The following is an 18160-nucleotide window of genomic DNA, read 5'->3' on the forward strand; positions in this document are numbered from 1 at the left end:
GTAGTGAACCCACGGCTGTTTCCTTCTGGGACCAGGAAGGGCAAAAAAATACATACACACACAAAAAAAACCCAAAACAAAAAAATTAAAAGCAAAGCAACAAAAAAAGAAAAAGCCAAGCGGCAGCAGCCAAGTGAGTCCCAAACTGTCCACACGCACCGAGCGAGCGAGTCCCGGAGGAGCCGTGGTGAGCACCAGCGGCCACATGCGCCGGAGGGACCCCCTGCACGCTGGCCCACAGCCGGGCAGGGAGGAAGCCGGCATGGGGGTCCGTGGGGGTCTGTGGGGCCCTCCCCAGCCCAGGCACAGGGCCTGGGCACCACGTCTTCCTTTCCCTGGTGTGGCAGCGCTGGGGGTGCCGGCGGAGCGCTGCGCCCCTGCCCGGCTCGGGGGACCGGGTGACAGGGTGGGGACCCAGCTTCGTGCCACCCGACACCCGGTGCTGGCAGCCATCGGCATGTCGAGGGTGCGAGGCCTTGGCTCCAGCGCGGACCTGGGGCGGCGGCGCGGCCGCGGTGTTGAGGCATTGCAGGGGACAAGCCTCTGCCTTTTAAAGGGAATTTTTGTTAAGAGGAGCTTGCAACTCACTTGTGACCCCTTCCCCTCCTTCCATCCCTGACACCCTGTGCTCCCAGCCTGCCCGGAGGTCCCTGACCAGCGTTGGGCCAGGGACTGCTCTGACCCTGCTCCTGCTCCCGCCTGTTTCGCAGTGCGGGTCATGCTCATGACCACCCACCCCTGCCCGAGGCAGTGGAACCCCCCAGCCCTGGGCACGGGCTCTCAGCCGCTGCATCATCCGTGGGGACCTGCCTGAGCCCCGGGGCTGGGCTGCAGCTGCCAGCACACCGGGTCTGGCACCTGATGGCACAGGGGTCTGTGCAGCCCACCCTAGGGTGCAGCCCTGTCCCACAGGCAGCCTCACACTCAGCCCCGCGCCCCCTGCCCCATGTGGCTCTGCCACTCCTCAAACCTCACTTTATAGTCTGCAGCCACCCCTGACGCCCCAGCGATGAGCTCCCCCTTTTCTATTCCTGGTGTACATAACCCCGGCCCCCGCCCGCCCCTGTGTACAAAGCTCCGTCCATCGCTGTACTGGCTTCTCCCTTACAGCACCCTGCGCCGCCCGGCGCGCGGGCTGGCGCCGGCCCACCCTGTATGCTTAAAGGTGTGACCATTCTAATAAACATTATTATTATTATTATTATTATTATTATTATTATTACAAGGATTATTATTACAAGGATTATTATTATTATTATTGAAATTATTAATAAAGATTTCTTTCTTCAACATGGGCAACTCAGGTTTTGACTGGGCCGCTGGTGCGAGGACGTGGGGGGTGTGACTGCCACAGCAGGTCCAGCCGTGCTGAACAGGGGACTGCAGCCTGTGGGTCGGGGGGGACCAACAGGGTCCCCAGCCTCACCACAAGGGAATGGGATGGGGAGCCCTTATTTGCCTGGGCTGAGCCCTTCATTCTTCAAACGGTCATGTAATTTGTTCCCCACCATGGCTGACATCGATGTCCCTGACCAGAGGCTGCATTGTTTGGGGATGGGGCCAGCGTGCAGAGAGGGTGTGACAGGGGACCCACTGCAGGCGCACCCGCCTGTTCCTGCCTGCTAATTGCTTGCTCACTAGACTGTGAGAAAATAATTGCTGCTATAAATTTTCCCTCCTCCTCAGAAAATGCTCAGAGGAGGCAGCACAGGCTAGTGGTGTTGGGCTGGGTTCACGGTGATGGGCACAGCAGGCACCAGTGCTGTGCTGCTCCCTGGGGCTGACACTGCTGCAGAGCCCATGCTGGCAGCTCCCCACTGGGCTGGGCCCCACGGGGAGACAGCATCAGGCTGTGGGTCTTGGGACAAGTAGCCCCAGCCTGTAGGCACACAGCTGGCAGGCAGTAAGGGCAGCAAGAGCTGGGGGGAGTCTCGGGGCAGGTACCCCAGTGTGGGGTCATGCATCCAGGGGTGGTCCCTGCCAGCCCCTCGCAGGGCTCTGGTCAGCACCCAGCAGGCCCCCACCATGACAGCTAAGCACAACCACAGGTTGGGAGAAGAGGGACCCACCTACCCAGAGTGACAAAATGCAGCCTCCACCTTCTGTGTCCTCCACCAGCAACTCACGCACCACATGGAGGAGACACAACATGGGCTGCACCACAGTTGTTTTAATGCCCATCAGAACTGGTGCCACTGCCTGGGGCAGAATAGACCAGCACAAGGCGGCCCCAGCGGTCAGGATCCACAGGGAGCTCGTCCCGCAGCACTGGTTCCACCAGCAGCTCCAGCCTGCAGGACTGCCCAGGCACTGGCTGTGGCACCAGCAGCCCCACGGCACGGAACAAGCAGCCCTGTGCCAGCCCCAGAAGCTGCGGTGCTGTCTGGCCCCGGCGGCACCGGGCACCCTGGCTCAGGACACGGAAGCATCCGGCACGGCCAGGCGGGAAGGACCAGCGCAGGGTGAGGCTGAGCGAGAGCAGCTCGGGCTCAGGGCCCTCCTGCCACCAGAGCTGTGAGGCTGTCACACTGTGCACCTGTGGCGGGGAGGCCTCCACACTGGCTGTGTTCAGCACCTGTGAGGGAACCACAGGGCTGTCAGGGCCAGGGTCAAGGGCAGCAGCACCGTCCCACCTTCCCAAAACAAGGGTGGCACTGGGGTGGGCTCCTCCAGCTGACAGTGGCGGGCACTCACCCGAACCTCCCCGAGGAGGCAGGTGAAGGATGTCTCCTGTGGGCTGGGCTGCTGGCGGGACACGACCACAGAGAGGTCTCGCAGGCTGCAGTCCTGCAGCTCCAGCTCATAGCACCTGAGAGGGAAGGGGCAGAGCGGGAATGGTAGCCAGGAGTCCCGGTGTCTCATGCCTGCCTGTGGGCACAGGATGCAGGCAGGGCACTCACCGGCTGGTCCAGCCATGGGAGCCACGGTGGCAGGCAGCCAGCAGCTTGGCAAGTCCAGTCGGTGGAGCCGGGAGGAACCGTGGGTGGTGCCGGCCATTGGGCTCTGCCAGAGGGAGGGAGACAGGTCAGGAGGCGAGAGACTGAGCTGGTCCTGCACCCCACAGTGGGTGCTCACTGCAGAGGGCAGTACAGGGTCCTCACCGGGCAGGGAGGTGGGGTTGCCTTCGAGGCAGGTCCCTGAGTCCCAGGTGGTGACCTCCAGTGCCACTGTGAAGTCATCGGGCTGCGGACCCTCCAGCTTGTAGAGCAGGGTCAGGAAGAGCTTGGGGGGTGCTGGCATCTGCAAAGAGAAGAGGCTGATGACCCCAAATCCACCCAGAGACAGAGACAGCGACAGAGAGAGAAAAAGAGAAGATGCATCAGGTTAGGTGTGTTAGGCAGTGGGGGCAGAGCCCCATGGGGCTCACTTGCCACGAGGCCCCAGGGCTGCACAGCTTGGGCCATGCAGGCTGTGCTGTGCCAGCCTGGTGGTGAGAAGGGGACAAAGGGCTTTGCCCCAACTCACCGGACAGCCACACGCTCCTCGCCAGGAGGGATGGTCCCCTGCAGCCGCAGGGAGCTGCCCCCACACCAGGCATCCTGCAGGCAGCAGCTGGTGCTCAGCCTGCCCTGGTGCTCCGGATATAGGGGCTGGATCTCCTGCACACTCAGGTCATACCAGGGCCCAGACTCTTCATCCTACAGCACAGAAAGAGTTGGGCTGGGGGAGCCAAGAGCAGGGACCCCCCTGCCCAGCCCAGCCCAGCTCAGGCAAAGCAGAGCCGTCACCCTGCACCCACCTTCCCATCCAGGAACCTGCTGGTGCCCATGCCCAGGCTGAAGGAGGTGGCGAGGGGCAGCGTGCAGATGCTGTGCGTGGGCAAGTACTCAGCCAGCAAGCCCCAGAACCTGAAGGCAAAAGTGGGTGTCAGGGCAGAGCCCCCTTGCACGGCCTAGGGCATCATGTCAGCTAGGGCAGAGTGGGGCAAGCTGGGTCCTGACTAGCAGCCAGAGTCCCAGCAGCCACAGTGTCCCAGCAGCCATGGGGTGCTAGCAGCCCTGTCGTGCCACCCCACAGTCCTCCTGGCCCAGGGCACTCCCAGCCCTTTTTTCTCTCCCACTGAGCTGCTCTTACCTGTTCTCGTTCTGCAGGAAGTTTTCCTCCCCCAGGTGCTCATAAACCCAGCCAGGAGCAAAGATGGCTGCGGAGAGGCTGTGCTGGCGGATCAGGCGCAGGGACTGTGGAGACGAGTGGTGAGCAGCACAGGCCAGACCAGGTAGTCACTTGGTCACCTGTCCTGCCCCTGCTTCCCCCACATCCCACTGGCCCCAAGGTGGGGCAGCACACTGTGGAGGTGTGCTGTGGGACTCCCTCTCCAGGGATGGCAGCTTGGGGAACCTCCAGCTCTCTCTCCATGCATGTCCAGCACCTTTGAGATCCCCCACTCCTCAGCAGTTCATCCTTAGGTTAACAGCCCAACACAGCATGGCACAGCCATTGGTAGGAGCTCAGCTTGTGCCGGGGAGGCCCAGGGTCCCACTCTGGCCCGGCCCTGTCACACCCACCTTGTCAGTGTCAAAGCCACCACCGATCACGTCCCCACGGGCAAAGACATCCACACCAACATAGACATCGGCGTGGCGTGGCCCAGCCAGCCTGAGTGTGTGCTGCAGCTGCTCCTCCTTCCAGTTGTAGTTGGTGAACAGCCCATCACAGGCATCGAAGTACACCCTGGGAACAAGGGTTAGAGTGGCAGGGCAGTTGCTCTGGCTCTCACTGCAGACCCCCACACCAAGGGCAGCACAGGTCATGCCCTGACCACCCCCTCACTGGGTTTGAGGTGGGCTCATGCCCCCACCCAGGGCCAGTTTTGCCGACCTCACCTATTCTGCTCATTCAGCTCATTCTGCCACCTCAGTGTGCCATCCTGCAGGACACTGTCGTACCAGATCACCAGCCCCCCTGGCACAGCACTGTGCACCCGCGCCGTCAGGTCCCGCAGGAAGGGGGCCAGGTTCCCCACTGCCGCTGCCTGGCAGGAGAGAGCAGGGAGAGGTGGGCGAGGGCTACTGGCAGGGAGCTTCCCACGGGAGCAGCACAAAGATGGGGAGGTAGGCAGGGAAGGCAGGGAGGTGAGCAGGGCTACCATGACTCACACTCAGCGCGTTCTCTATGTTGATCAGCCAGCCATCAAAGCGGTAGTGCTGGGCGATGCGGGCCAGCTGCTCGGCCACAGCGCCGTACGCCTCCTGCCCACCAGCCAGGAATGCCTCGCACAGTTTCTCCCCATCCACCCACTCCGTGATGAACGTGCCTGGGGACACAGCAAGGGCAGCATCAGCCACGTGCCCTGGTGAACTCACCACACACCTGAGGCTGCTCCAGGCTCAGCTCTGCCCTCACCCAGCACGGGGACACCATTCCTGTGTGCTGCGTTGGTCCAGACCACGGGCGGGATGGTGACATTGTGGTGGCTGAAGTAGACAAAGATGTCGATGTAGCGCCAATGGTAGAAGACATAGGGGTTGCGTGTGGCTGAGCCCTGGATGAACCTGCAGAGAGGCAAGAGGGTTGGGCGGTGCAGGAAGGACGCTGTCAGATGCTGCGGGGCTGGGTAGGAGCCTGACTCACACCTGAGAACTGTGCTGAGCTGTGGCACTGAGCCACCCCTGGACATCCCAGCCCAAGCAAGGCTGCTGAGCACTGGCACCAAGAGCCAAATGCCCCAACCATGCCCACCTGCGGCCAAGCCGGCAGGAAACATATCATCCAGAAACAGAAGTGGTTTGGGGTTTGAGGCAGGTTTCAAGCTCTGCTGCCACATCTGCCCTCCACCCAGCATGTACCTGTCCTCCAGGTACCCGCCACGCATGTCATGGCACACCAGCGTCCGGGGCCTTGTGCTGTGGAGGGGGGGCTGGCGCTTGGCCAGCGGCACGGCTGAGATGTTGAACTCGTCATTGCTGTTGGGCTGCCAAGCCAGCAGCTCCTCCAGGCCAGACAAGAAGAAGCTGATGGGCTCCGTCGTCTTCGTGTCAAAGTACCTCGCTAGGAGTGGTGGGGAGTCAGGAGACAGGGTCAGCAGGGACCACCACTGTGCAGCTCGGCACTGACACTGGCACCAGCACTGTCCCCATCCCGGCTGGGCGCCAGGGCTGCAGCGGGTCCCTCTCACGATGCCTCACCTGGCAGGGGGTCTGGGCGGTCGCTGATGGTGTCGTGCAGGACGGTGGTTCCCCGGGTCTCCATCGCCGGCTGCAAGCTGAGACGGGAGAGAGGTGAGTGCCGGACCGGACCAGTGCCCTCCGGAGCCCCGGCACCGGTCCCTATCCCTGGTCCTGGTCCCAGTCCCGATCCTCATCCCGGTCCCGATCCCCATCTCCGGTCCCACTCCCAGTCCCCATCCCAGTGCCGGTTCAGATCCCCATCCCCGGTCCCGATCCCCATCTCCAGCCCCCTTCCGGTCCTGGTCCCGATTCCCATCTTGGTCCCGGCCCCGGTGCCGGTCCCCGCCATCCACCTCCGCCGCCTCCGCCCGGCCCGCTCCGCCTCCGCCTCCGCCGGCTCCTCTGCCCCAGCTCCGAGCTCGGCTCCCGTCCTCTTGCCGCGCCGCCCGGGCCCCTCTGCCGCCTCCGCCATGGCCCGGCCGCCGCTGCCGCTGTCGCTACCGCACTGACGGCGGCGCCGCCGCCACCGGGCCCGGCTTTGGCGGGGGCGCGGCCCCGCAGCTCCGCCCCGCACAGCCCGCACCGCCCCCGGCACCGCCCGCGCGTCCCGTGCCCTGGGATGCACCGTCAATCCTGCGGGAGGGACGTATGTTCTGGGATGTGGACGTGTCTTCCGCGATGGGACATGTTGGGATGGGACGTGTGTCCTGAGATGAGCTGTGCGTCCTGGGACAGGGTCACGTGTCTGGATGGATCCTATGTCCCAGGATGGGGCCATGTCCTGGGATGGGCTGCACGTCCTGTGATGGAGCCGTATGTCACTGTGTGTTCTGGGATGGGACATGTGACCTGGGATGGCACAAGTGTATGGGATAAGGGCCCATGTATCCCAGGATGACACATCTATACTGGGACACCTGTGCTGGGACCAGACTGTGTTCTGGGATAGAACATGTGTCCCAAGATGGGATCTGTGTGTTGGGATGAAACCTGTGTCCCACAGCAGGCCCTGCTGTGCAGACTGGGCTGGAGATGGTACCTGGTCCTGAGGGGCTGGTGCTGCCAGAAGGCTTTGGCCCTGCTGTGGGACTGAGCTGGGGCCCTGGGCTGCTGCCCACACCACACAAGCACAGCAGTGGATGGTCTGACCAGCCTCACCTAGACATTCTCTAGCCCCAACCCCACCACCTATGGAGCCAGCCTCTATTCAAGCTCAGCCTGAGCCGCCACTCCATCCTCTGTCCCGCACCCTTTGGAGCTTCCATACCACAAAGCAAGAGGACACTGAAGGTGTGAGCAAGGCTGGAAACGTGGGGTGTTTAATGTAGCACGAGCTGTACCGAGGGCCAGAATGCTGCCCCATGCTGCTGCTGCATCTACACAAACAAGCCTGGCCAGCAGATAATCTAATGAAAAGGAAGTGGCTGAGGCCGAAGGTGCCACGCTCAGGGATGCAGCAGAGGGCCAGCCCCTCCCAATCAGGGGCAGGGGCAAACGGTGATAGTACCTGCAGAGACCTGATGCAATCCGCTCCCACCAAGGGTACCTAGCCCCACACTGCCCCACACTGCTACACTGGAGCCCAGCTCTGAGGAAGGAAGGAGGGCCCTTAGCGGTTTATTGCTTTCCCTGATGGTGCTGAGCCCTTTCTGCCCATTCCAAGTGTGGAACACAGCACAGTGCACAGAGGAAGAACACAGTGCACGTGTCTGTATTGCCTCACACCAGGGCACCAGCAGTCACACTGTGCCACTGGTGCCAGCTCAGCCAGTGCCGCAATGGGCTGTGCCCAGCAAATCTGGCAGTGGAGCAGGTGCAGGGAGTGTGAGCTCCCTGCCCACCCCATCTGAGTAGCTGCTTCCCAGTCACAAATGTGACAGGGGCTGGAAGTGGCTCCAACTCCCCTGGGTGTGTTCAGTCGGCCTCAGGAAGCTGGAGTGGGGGAATTCACACATGGACGCAGCTGCTGAGGGTAGTGGCAGTGGGGTGGCTAACAGCATAATGGAGGTGGCACGCCTAGGATGGGTGGGCACAGGGGCTCCTTGGCTGCCCGTCCCGATGCAGGAGGAGTGGAGTGGGTCTGGTGCTCAGGGGTCCCCACTGTACTTGATGAGGTGGCCACTGAAGGTGATGTAACTGTCAAACTCATCGCTGAAGACGGCGTTCTCACGCTCGCCCTTGTAGAGCCGCACCCAGACCTCATCCTGCTCCTGCAGCTCCAGCATGACACTCTGGCTCTGCATGATGCTGCGGTCACTCACCTGGGCGTAAAGGATCACTACCTCTGCCCCATTGTGCATGATGTGCAGGTATGTCTCCTTTTGGTTCCAGGTGTGCACATTGAGGCTGAAGTAGTAGATCCCAGGGACGTAGCAGTAAAACTTGCCCGTGAACATGTTGAAGTGGTTGTAGAGGTTGACAAACTCGGTGTCAAAGATGAGGGTCTGGTAGTAGTCATTGCTGTGCAGGGGTTTCTTGCGGCCCACCGAGAAGGCAGCATAGTGGCTCTTGCAGCGTTCCCCCGGGGCACCCATGCTGCCCTTCTGCCCCTTGGGCCCTGTGTGGCCCCTGCTGCCGGCCATCCCTGTCTTGCCAAACTTGCCCTGGATGCCACGCTCACCACGGTCCCCCTTCTCCCCTGGGCAGAGCAGAAGGAAGAGTTAGGCTGTCTGGCAGGGGCCAGCACTGAACCCAGCACCCTGAAAGCCCCTTTGCCTGACAGGGATGGAGGCAGCAGGGACACACCAGTCCTGCCCCTGCCCCCTCCCTGGGCTTTGATACTGCTGCCCAGAGGCCACCAGAGCACAAGCTGCTCACATCCTGGTGTAGCTTCTGTCCTCTGCCCATGCAGGGCGTTGGACCACAGGTACCACCCCAGCTTCCTGCTCCCAGCCTGTACAAAATCTGGCACTGGGAACCCAGTGTGGTACCAGTCATGGGGCAACAGACACTGACACACAGAGCAAGGTCCTGCGAGCCCTCACCTTTCAGGATGGTCACGTTGATCTGAGGAAGAGGCTGGTACTTGGGGTAGAAGCGCTGGCCAGGCTGGGGGCAGCAGCGGACACAGTGGGGCTGTGAGGGCAGCCCCTCCGGGGAGCTGTCCACTTTCTGCTCCTGTGTGGCCCTGGCAAGGCAGAAAGCAAAGCCCAACAGGGAGCTACAGTGGGGGCGGGGGCCCTCTGCAGCGCCAGGGCTGCCCTGGACCCCATTGTGCAGCGTCCTGGTCCTGGAGTCCCCTCACCTGGCAGCTTGGTGCTGGGACAGGGCCTCCTCGGGGTCTGACCACCATTGTTGCTCAGGGCCAGGTCTGGTCTGGCTCCCTACAGGGCAGGACAGCAGCAGGCAGAGCAGCAAGACACCGTGTACCCACAGCCCCTCCATGCCTTGGCAGTGCCCTGTGAGGTGCCAGGGACAGCTGAGGGACACAGGAATGTGGAGATGCCCAGCCCAGCTATGCCCTGCACTGTCCTGGGACAGGACCTGTGCAGTGCACAGCCCTAGGCTTCTGGCTGAGCTGTGGGACACAGTGTCACCCCAGTGAGTACCTGGGGAAACCCACGCTGGGGCAGTGTGGGAGCTCTGGGCTCACCAACATGTGGCCCGGGGCAATGCAGCCCCCTGAGCCCTGGCACATATGGCATAGAGAATTACCTGGAGAGCCAAGGATGAAGCAGAGCAGCAGGGTCTGGATGACCAGCCAAGTCTTGGGCCAAGTGCTGCTACTCCTGCTCAGCCTGGCTTCAGATGCCTCCCATGAATGCCCAAGAGCAGCAATGTAGGGTGTCAGCACCTGAAAAATTACAGGCAGCTCCAGATGCCATGGGTCCAACGTCAGGGTGCAGTCCTGCCTGTGTCAGAGACCGCAGCCCTGTCTGGGAAGTGTGTCTGCATCCCTACTCCTGCAAGGATGTAGCACGGGCTGCACAGACTCTGCAAGGGGCTCCTGTGTCCCAGGCACTGCCAGCCCAAGGGCTGGCAAGGGGACAAAACACACTTCTCCAGAGACATGGATGGGGGCTGGCAGCCCCAGCTGGGAGCAGGAAGAAACCTTCCTGGGAGACCACACCCTGTGTGGGGCCCAAACTAATATTTGCAGTGGTGGTGGCACCTTGGCCCAGCCCGGGCCCTCCATGGCCCTTCCCTGCCTTATCACAGCCATATCTGCCAGAGATGTGGGGCCAAGCACGCAGCACCTCGCCCTTTGGCCCCGAGGTGCCAGGACAGCCTTGGCCAAACAGGCATGTGGCACTGCCCAGGGCTCAGCATCTCGCAGCAGCAGGGTCCAGGGCAGTGCTGGGTCAAGTTGGGGTTGGCTGTTACCCAGTCCCCCATCTCAGCCAGGTGCCACCCTGGGTTGGGACACAGGTGCGGCCTTTGCCATTGTCCCCTCCCAGACAGCCTCCCCTGGCACCACCCAGCCATGCTGCACAGGCTCTGCCAGGATCCTAGAGCACCAGCCCAAGGGTCAAAGGGCTCGCTCAGTCCTGCCCTACGTGCTGAGGGTGGGCTGGGCCAGCCCAGGAAGGATTTTGAGGCAGAATGCTGTTGTTCTGCTGAACGCCTGCTTTCGGGGCACTGGGGCCCTTAGTCAGTGATCAGTGGCTGTTACTGTTGTCCCCAAGCGTGGGATCTGGGAACTGTGCGTGCTCCTAAGCAGGTGTGGAGGGCGTTTGAGGCCAGAGGTCAATGACTGGATCATGAGTCACTGGAACTGGGAAGGGGCAGAGGGAAGGGGCACTGCTTGCACCTTCTGCCAAGGGCCTGGCCCCTTCACACGCTTCCCAGGTGCCTCTGTGCCCCCATCTCTTACCCTGTCCTCTCAGCCCATATCTCAGCACTGCCAGGTGTGGGGAGAGGCAGGACTGTGGGCACTCAGCTCTGTGGCAGGGGAGAGGCACTTCCATGGATAGAAGCATGGAGGAGGCCAAGCAGCGCTCGTGAGCAGGTATCATCCAGGGAAACCTTGGTCCTGGCTCTGCTCACCCTGCCTGGCCTTGAGCTGTGTCAGACACATGTGCTGAGCATGGCACGGAGCATGCTGGCAGCTTGGGAAGCCCATGGCTTTCCCTTAGCTCTGACACTGTGAAACCAAACATTCCCCCAGGACCTGGAGAAGGCCCAGCCCCGGAGAAAATGCAGTGCCCCAGGGAACTGCTCCACAAAGAAAAACCCTTCACCAGGGAGTTCCCACTGCAGAAGGCAGTGCTTCCCAGGCTGCTGGGAACAAAGGTGAGCATGTGGCACACACAGGGCGCCGTAAGTGGCACACAGGGCTATCCAGGCCCCCCATGTGTCCCCCTGTGCCCCACAGGTGTGCTGGGCAGGCACACACAGCCCTGCCGAGGGTCGCGGTTTTTCCTATCAGGGTTGGATGCTTTCCAGAAGTGGTTGGAGACTTAAACTGAGTGGCCTGCGGAAGTCTTGGGACTGCACGTCAAAACACCCCAAAATACATTCCAGGTGGAGATAGAAACCATGATGAAACAGAACAAACACTGGGGGAGAAACAAGGGGCTTGGAACAGCATGGAGGCAGCAGGACCTGCATCCACAGCTTGTTCCTTCCCTCAGGGTGGTGGATACAGACTTCCCTTCTCCACAGCAGCTGGAAATGGGTGCCTCTGGGGTCGTGCCAGTGGAACAGGCCCCCCATGCCCTGCTGCAGCAGCTGGAATGGTTGCAGAGCCCTTTTTTTCCCCTGGAGCAGTGCAGGGACCGATCCCCGGGGCTGGACGTGCCCCGGGGCACCGGAGCGCCTGGCGAGGCGGAGCCGCCCCCGCCCCGATGATGCCACGGGTGGGAGCGCAGCACGGTGCGGCTCCGGGACGGTCCCCAGGCCTGCAGGGCCCCCAAGCTGCCCCCCACGTACCTCAGGGGCACGGCTGTTCCCTCCCGCCGCTGCCTTTGCTGCCCTAGAGCCTGCCCCGGGCCCGGCACAGCCTGCCCGCGGCCGGTCGCTGCCGCCCGTTCCGGAGCGCTTCTCGCTCGGCCCGGGCGGAAATGCAGAGTGTGGGAGCGCAGGAGGCCGTGGAGCGAGGCGAGCCTCGCAGCCCTCCCCCGCCAGATGTGCGCCCGCGGCCGCTTAACCATGTGAGCCCCTTAACCATCCACGGGAGCTCCCGGGACCGGCCCCTCAGCCATCCACGGGAGCTCCCGGGACCAGTCCCTCAGCCATCCACGGGAGCTCCCGAGACCGGCCCCTCAGCCATCCACGGGAGCTCCCGGGACCGGCCCCTCAGCCATCCACGGGAGCTCACGGGACCGGCCGCGTGTCCTCCCGGACCGCCGCACAGGCGCCGTACCACGGACACGGTCGGGCCCTGCCCCACGCCGGGAGCGCCACCGGCCGTTCTCAGCCCCGGAGGCACCGGGGCCAGCACAGCCCCACCGGGGACAGCCTTTGGCGGCCGGACGGGCACATGGGTGTGGCTGGGTCTGTCCCACTGCCCTTACCCCGGGTGGCGGAGGGACAACGGGGGCAGCCGGCACAGCGGCAGAATCTGCTGCGGGCTGCGGCCGACGGCTGCAGCGACTTCATGCCCTGCGGGGAGACGCGCTGTGCCCACCCCCGGGCCGGCCCGGCCCCGCACGGCCCGGCACGGCCCCGCCGCTGGGCGCCATCCGCCCGTGCGCGGCTCCGGCGGGGCGCGGCTCGGCGCGCACTGCAGCTCCCGGCAGGCCCCGCGGCGCAGGGAGCTGGGCGGTGGGCGTGGGGGTGGCGCGCTGGCCGCTGGGAGTTGTAGTTCTTTTCCAGAGGCGGAGGTCTGCCCACTCCCGGTGGCGGCGCACGGGGCCGCCGGGATCTGTAGGCGGCGGGGAAGCGGCGGGGAAGCGGCGGGGGAGCGGCGGCGCCGCGGTGAGCGGGGACACGGGCGGGACGCGCCGGGCCGGCAGCCAGAGAGGAGGTCCCCACCCGCCGCGGGCCCCGAGCACCGTGCCCGGGCGGGAGCGGCCCTGGGGCTTAGGGGGGCGCGGGGGCGCTCAGGGCCCCGCTCAGCCCCGGCGGTGCCTCGGCGGTCCGGCAGCGTGCCCGGACGGGAGGCGCAGGGGTCCCCACGAATGCGCCCGGCGGAGACGGGGGGTCTCGTGTCCTTATGGAGGGGTCTCGTGGCCGTACCCGGGGGTGTTGGGGTGGTCCCCGTGGGTGCCCGTGGCCGTGGCCCGGGGCTCGGGGGGTCCCTGAGGCCGTGCTGGGGTCCTCACAGCCGCGGGGGGAATCAGTGCACCCGCGGGGGCACAGGGCCCTGCCAGAGCCGCCCCGCTCGGGGCCGGCCCCCCACGCTCAATGCCGGCTCTGTTCGCCGCTCGAGCTGCTGAAAGGCACATTGAGACCCTGCGGGGAGCACGACCCGAGCCCTGCGCCGGGCGCGGGGACACGGACCGGACCTTTTGGGGTGGCAGCTGGGGACCCCCTTCCCCGCCGTGAGCTGGGGGTCTCTGCCCCACGCTTCCTGGCACGGAACCAGCCTGGTGGTCGGCTCTGGGGCCGCTTGCTCCCTGCAAGGGCAGTGCCATGTCCACTGTGCTGCAGGGAGGGAGGTGGCAGCGAGGAGAACTGCAGTGCCCCCGCCCCGCGGGTGAGCACAGCTTGGGGTGGGCTCGCAGTGCCCACACGGCCAGAGGACACACTGTGAGCCTGGGCAGGGTGGGGGGCTGGTGTGTCTCTTAAACCTGAGCAGATCGGGGTGTGTGCCGGGCGCTGTGCTTCCTGCTCAGGTGCTGCCATCCTGCTTGGGCGGAGCTGCCACGTGTCTCAAGGTGTCGTCCCTGTGGAGCCTGGGGACACACTCGCCCCTGCCCAGCGAGACCTGTTCCCAGGGCTGCGGGAGCTGGCCCAGGCCAGCCAGCGTCCCCGGAGGCAGCAGCAAAGGTTGTCCTCACCACCAGAGGGGAACCTGCTCCGTCCTGGGGCTGTGCAGGGATGTGCAATCCAGGGCTCACCCTGAGCTGGGTGCCTTGCCCTGATGCCTGGGCTGTAGTGACCCTGGGTCAGGTAAAGGTGCTGGGCAGGTTGTGTGCTCCTGCCAATGCTTTGGAGCTCGTTCTTGTTAAGGAGGGCACAGCGGGGCTAGCTGAGAGGGGCCGAGAGTGGTTCCAGCAGCAAACAGTCCCTGGGCATGCTGGGTGTTACCTGCATGAGATGGGAGCACCTTCTCCTGCTGCAGGAGAGGGGATGGGGCTCCCAAGGCTGTGCACTGCCGCATCCCAAGCTCAGTTGATGCCAGCTGCAGCAATCTGACCTTCTCCCTCCCCTCTTTCCACTAGGGTCTCCTCGCCCTCACTCTGATGCCAGTGCCGCCCTGCCATGAGTCTATGAGCCCCCTCCGGATCAGCGTGGGTGGTCTGCCTGTGCTCGCGTCCATGACCAAGGGTGCTGACCCACGTTTCCGACTGCGCTGGAAAGCCATCGTGCTGTCCTCAGCCTGTGTGGGGCTTGTGCTGCTGCTCTTTTGCCTGCACCGCTCCTCCCCAGCACGACATGGCCCCCCCAGCCCTCGCACATGGCAGCTTGGCCTGCGGGCAGGGGACCGCTACAATGACACCTACCCACTGTCCCCGCCCCAGAGGAACCCCGAGGGTGTGCGCTACCGCATCGGGGTCATCGCCGACCTGGACACACAGTCACGTGGCTCCCAGGAGCACACCTGGTTCAGTTACCTAAAGAAGGGTTACCTGGTGCTGTCGGACAGTGGGGACAGCGTGACAGTGGAGTGGGACAAGGACGAGAGCATTCTGCAGTCCCACCTGGCTGAGAAGGGCAGGGGCATGGAGCTCTCTGAGCTGGTGGTTTTCAATGGGAAGCTGTATGCCGTGGACGACCGGACAGGTGTGGTCTACCAGATTGAGGGCAACAAGGTGGTGCCCTGGGTGATCCTCCCAGATGGGGATGGCACTGTGGGGAAAGGTGAGCTCCCATCCTGCCCTGTTGATGCAGATCAGTGAAGCCCTTGGCTCTTTGTGGTTTTTTGGGGTGGGGTGTACTTTTCCTGTGACCCCTGAGCCTAGCCAAGAAGGGGGCAATTCCTGCCCAGGGACCAGCTGGCTGTGTGGGGGGATGCTGTGCCTGGCACCAGGCTCTGGGGTACGGTGTTTGGGATGTGGGGGCCAGTCTGATGGCCTTGTGTTGGCCAAGCTCCTCTTAAGCCATTCTCTCCACTGCAGGCTTCAAGGCAGAGTGGCTGGCGGTGAAGGACGAGCACCTGTACGTGGGGGGATTGGGCAAGGAGTGGACCACCACAACAGGGGAGGTGGTGAATGAGAATCCCCTGTGGGTGAAGGTCATTGGCTATAAGGGCGACGTGAGCCATGAGAACTGGGTAGCAAACTACAATGCCCTGAGGGCTGCAGCAGGGATCCGACCCCCAGGTATGGAGCAGGGCAACCTCCTGCCACCCCATGTCTCACACCCTTGATGGCTCCAGGGCCAGTCACCCTCCCTAGAGATATTGGGACTGGGTGAGACTTAAAGGCCACTGGCGGTTGGAGGCCACCCTGTGTCCTGGCACAGAGGCCAGAGCCTCCCCCTGCCCTGGCCATTTCCCTCTTCTGACTGTGCCATGAGCAGCTGGGGTGGCTCAGCTGGCACTGGGCCTGGCAGCCAAACCCCTGGGCAGAGCAGGCCGTGCTGGGTGCGCCTGTCCAGCTCTGGAAGGGACTGAGATGTTGCTGCTGGTCAGTGGGGCAGGAGGAGCCAGAAGTGTTCACAAGGGCTGCCTATGTGGGGCTGCAACCTCTGGGATGCTTTGGAGGCGGAGGGTCCTGCCCCAGCCTGGCCAGTTCCCATGCGCCCTGTGTGGTCACACTCCACTTCCTGCCACAGGGTACCTGATCCACGAGTCGGCCTCCTGGAGCGACACACTGCAGCGCTGGTTCTTCCTGCCGCGCCGCGCCAGCCACGAGCGCTACAACGAGAGGGCGGATGAGCAGCGAGGCACCAACCTGCTGCTGAGCTCCACCCAGGACTTCGAGGACGTGACGGTGGGGCGTGTGGGCGAGGTGGTTCCCACCCACGGCTTCTCCTCCTTCAAGTTCATCCCGGACACAGATGACCAGATCATCGTGGCACTGAAATCAGAAGAAGACAACAGCAAGATCTCCAGCTACATCATGGCCTTCACGCTGGATGGGCGCTTACTCTTGCCTGAGACCAGGATCGGGAGCGTGAAGTACGAGGGCATCGAGTTTATTTAACAGACTTTTGGAGTGGAGGGGTGTGGACGGCTGACGGGCATGGGCAGGCCCTGCCAGCTTGCTTCCAGCCTGGGCTCTGCACGGGATGCCAGGCAGCGCTCCCGACTCTGTTCTTGGCCGTGGCCTCTCCCATAAAGCATTGGCTATGCTGCAGCAGGCGTGGTGCGCGTGTTTCCACAGTGGCACCTGGTGGCAAGGGACCGCCACCACAGGGTGTTTCCGGCCCCGGGGGTGATGGCCACATCCCGGAGCACCGGTTCCCGAGCAGGCCCTGCTGCAGTCCTTAGTGCCCAGCCCTGAATTTCGACAGAGCCCTCTGTGGTGGGTCAGTGGCTCTGGTGATATCCGGACTCTGGTTTTTCAGCTGAGGAGCAGCTGAACCCCAGCTCTGCAGCTTTGCCTCCTGTGCTACAGGACTCCCTGGGTGGGGAAGGAGGTGTGCAGCTGAAGCAGGTCTGACCGAGGGGATTTCATCAGGTGTTTTCCCCAAAAGCTGGTTTTCCTTCCCTTTTCCCATAAGCTGGGGGAGGTGATGGGGCCAGGGTGATGTGTGACTGTTTCTGGGAAAAGTCTCGTATAGGAGGTGACAGTGGCTGTGTCCTTCTGCCCGTGTCACTGAGGGGGGTTCAGCAGTTCCAGCACCACTGATAGCACCAGTTCCAGTGCTGCTCCTGGCACAGTGGCTCTGCCTGTGGGGGCAGGGGCATCATGTAGCCCCAGCAATTGATGGGACCACCAGCCATGGCCAGGTGTAACAAGGGCCCATCCTGGAGCCATTCCCAGCCTGTCCCCTGGGAGGTGTGTTTGTGCTGGCCGTCTCTTCTCCCAGCTGTGGCCATGCATGGCTCCAGCCCCAGAGGTACCTCCACCCCCAGAGCTGTCAGCTCCAGGAAGAGCTGAGCCCTAGACAGGAGCTGCTGGGAGCTGGCAGTGGCATGGCTATGCTGTGCAAGGGCTGCTGTGCTCGGTGCAGCAGCAGAGCCAGGCGCACCAGCTTGGCTTCCTGGGGCTGACAGCATCTGGGAAGCATTCACAGCAGCCCGAGGCTTTGGCCAGGGAGCCTTCCCCAGCATGTTGTGAAATCGCATCCGCAGCCTGTGGCCTTTGGCAGGACGTTGCACAGTTTAAGAAGCCAGACGTGTCAAAGGGGCATCTGTTGGCCCCAGGGCCCACCTGACCTCTCTGCCACAACAGCTGTGGCTCCTGGCCTGCCCATGCTCCCTGGGTTAGCTCTGTCCAGCCCCAGGTCACAGGGCAGCACATCCTCATGCCAAGACCAGTGTTTGGCTCTGGTGTTCCTGGTTTGGTCCCTCTTAATACCCTGCCCCTGGGGCAGCTCTGCCAGCAGGCAAGGCTTCAGTGAGCTAGGCCTGGCTACTGCGGACTGGGGGGCCTTGGGTCCACCATGCCCCTGTCATACCCTGGCACTGCCCTGCTGGGGGCAGTGCCTGGTTGTGTTCACAGAAGGAGGGGGCCTGTTGTTACAGAGACCAGGCTGTAGCTGGGTGGAAGGAGCTGCATAGGATGGAGCCCTCTCAGGAGCCCAGACAGGCTCTCTCCGCTTCATCCCTGTTTACACTTGTCGGCACCTCTGCAAGCCCTGCAGGCCAGACACGTGTTTTCGTTTAGCCCAGACAATGACTCAGCCAGCGCTGGGCTGTGAGCACTCATGCTTGTCTCCTCTGGACATGGACCTGTCCCCAGTGCCGCAGGCAGAGCTGGCTTCAGCCCCTGCCTGTGGCCTCGGGGCCATGCAGCACCCAGCCAGGGCACCCAGGGTGCGTTCCCAACTCGCACTGGGCGCCAGCTGGCCCTGGGCCATGATGGCCACTCAGCCATAGCCTGCACTTCACTTGGCAC

At 63.4% G+C, this 18160-nt stretch overlaps 4 protein-coding genes across 7 annotated transcripts in view; 2 read left to right on the forward strand and 2 right to left on the reverse strand.

The window, feature by feature from the left end:
* RBFOX3 (RNA binding fox-1 homolog 3) overlaps window positions 1–1286 on the forward strand; it is a 145593-nt gene extending 144307 nt beyond the window's left edge. The window contains exon 15 of the mRNA XM_071573553.1: window positions 5–1286. Coding sequence (XP_071429654.1) covers window positions 5–7 — 3 coding nt within the window. The 3' untranslated portion in view covers window positions 8–1286. The remainder of the gene's footprint in view (window positions 1–4) is intronic.
* An 864-nt stretch (window positions 1287–2150) lies between these two features.
* On the reverse strand, window positions 2151–6653 carry ENGASE (endo-beta-N-acetylglucosaminidase). 2 transcript variants are annotated; one of them, XM_071573745.1, is made up of 14 exons: window positions 6461–6653; window positions 6126–6202; window positions 5787–5988; window positions 5344–5414; window positions 5097–5254; window positions 4824–4972; window positions 4506–4671; window positions 4075–4178; window positions 3740–3848; window positions 3466–3638; window positions 3102–3256; window positions 2901–3003; window positions 2695–2809; window positions 2151–2575 (listed from the first exon to the last, which is right to left on the reverse strand). In XM_071573745.1, the coding sequence occupies exons 1-14, from the start codon at window positions 6577–6579 to the stop codon at window positions 2171–2173; spliced, it is 2106 nt and encodes a 701-aa protein (XP_071429846.1). In that variant the 5' UTR covers window positions 6580–6653; the 3' UTR covers window positions 2151–2170. The 2 variants fall into 2 exon arrangements, with proteins under 2 accessions (XP_071429846.1, XP_071429844.1); XM_071573743.1 differs by having other exon boundaries at window positions 5344–5492.
* Window positions 6654–7398: 745 nt separating this feature from the next.
* C1QTNF1 (C1q and TNF related 1) lies at window positions 7399–12758 on the reverse strand. Of its 3 annotated transcripts, none has more exons than XM_071573747.1 (5): window positions 12563–12758; window positions 9762–9900; window positions 9352–9505; window positions 9092–9234; window positions 7399–8745 (listed from the first exon to the last, which is right to left on the reverse strand). In XM_071573747.1, exons 3-5 carry the CDS (start codon window positions 9489–9491, stop codon window positions 8195–8197), a joined length of 834 nt encoding a protein of 277 aa, XP_071429848.1. In that variant the 5' UTR covers window positions 9492–9505; window positions 9762–9900; window positions 12563–12758; the 3' UTR covers window positions 7399–8194. The 3 variants fall into 3 exon arrangements, with proteins under 3 accessions (XP_071429848.1, XP_071429849.1, XP_071429847.1); XM_071573748.1 differs by lacking the exon at window positions 12563–12758 and adding an exon at window positions 11979–12445 and having other exon boundaries at window positions 9352–9525; XM_071573746.1 differs by lacking the exon at window positions 12563–12758 and adding an exon at window positions 11979–12444.
* Window positions 12759–12874: 116 nt separating this feature from the next.
* CANT1 (calcium activated nucleotidase 1) lies at window positions 12875–16453 on the forward strand. The gene is made up of 4 exons (XM_071573545.1): window positions 12875–12965; window positions 14375–15014; window positions 15272–15475; window positions 15930–16453. Exons 2-4 carry the CDS (start codon window positions 14396–14398, stop codon window positions 16298–16300), a joined length of 1194 nt encoding a protein of 397 aa, XP_071429646.1. The 5' UTR covers window positions 12875–12965; window positions 14375–14395; the 3' UTR covers window positions 16301–16453.
* The last annotated feature ends 1707 nt before the right edge of the window (window positions 16454–18160 follow it).

Source organism: Pithys albifrons, chromosome 19, assembly GCF_047495875.1.
Source record: "Pithys albifrons albifrons isolate INPA30051 chromosome 19, PitAlb_v1, whole genome shotgun sequence".
NCBI classification, from domain to species: Eukaryota; Metazoa; Chordata; class Aves; order Passeriformes; family Thamnophilidae; genus Pithys; species Pithys albifrons.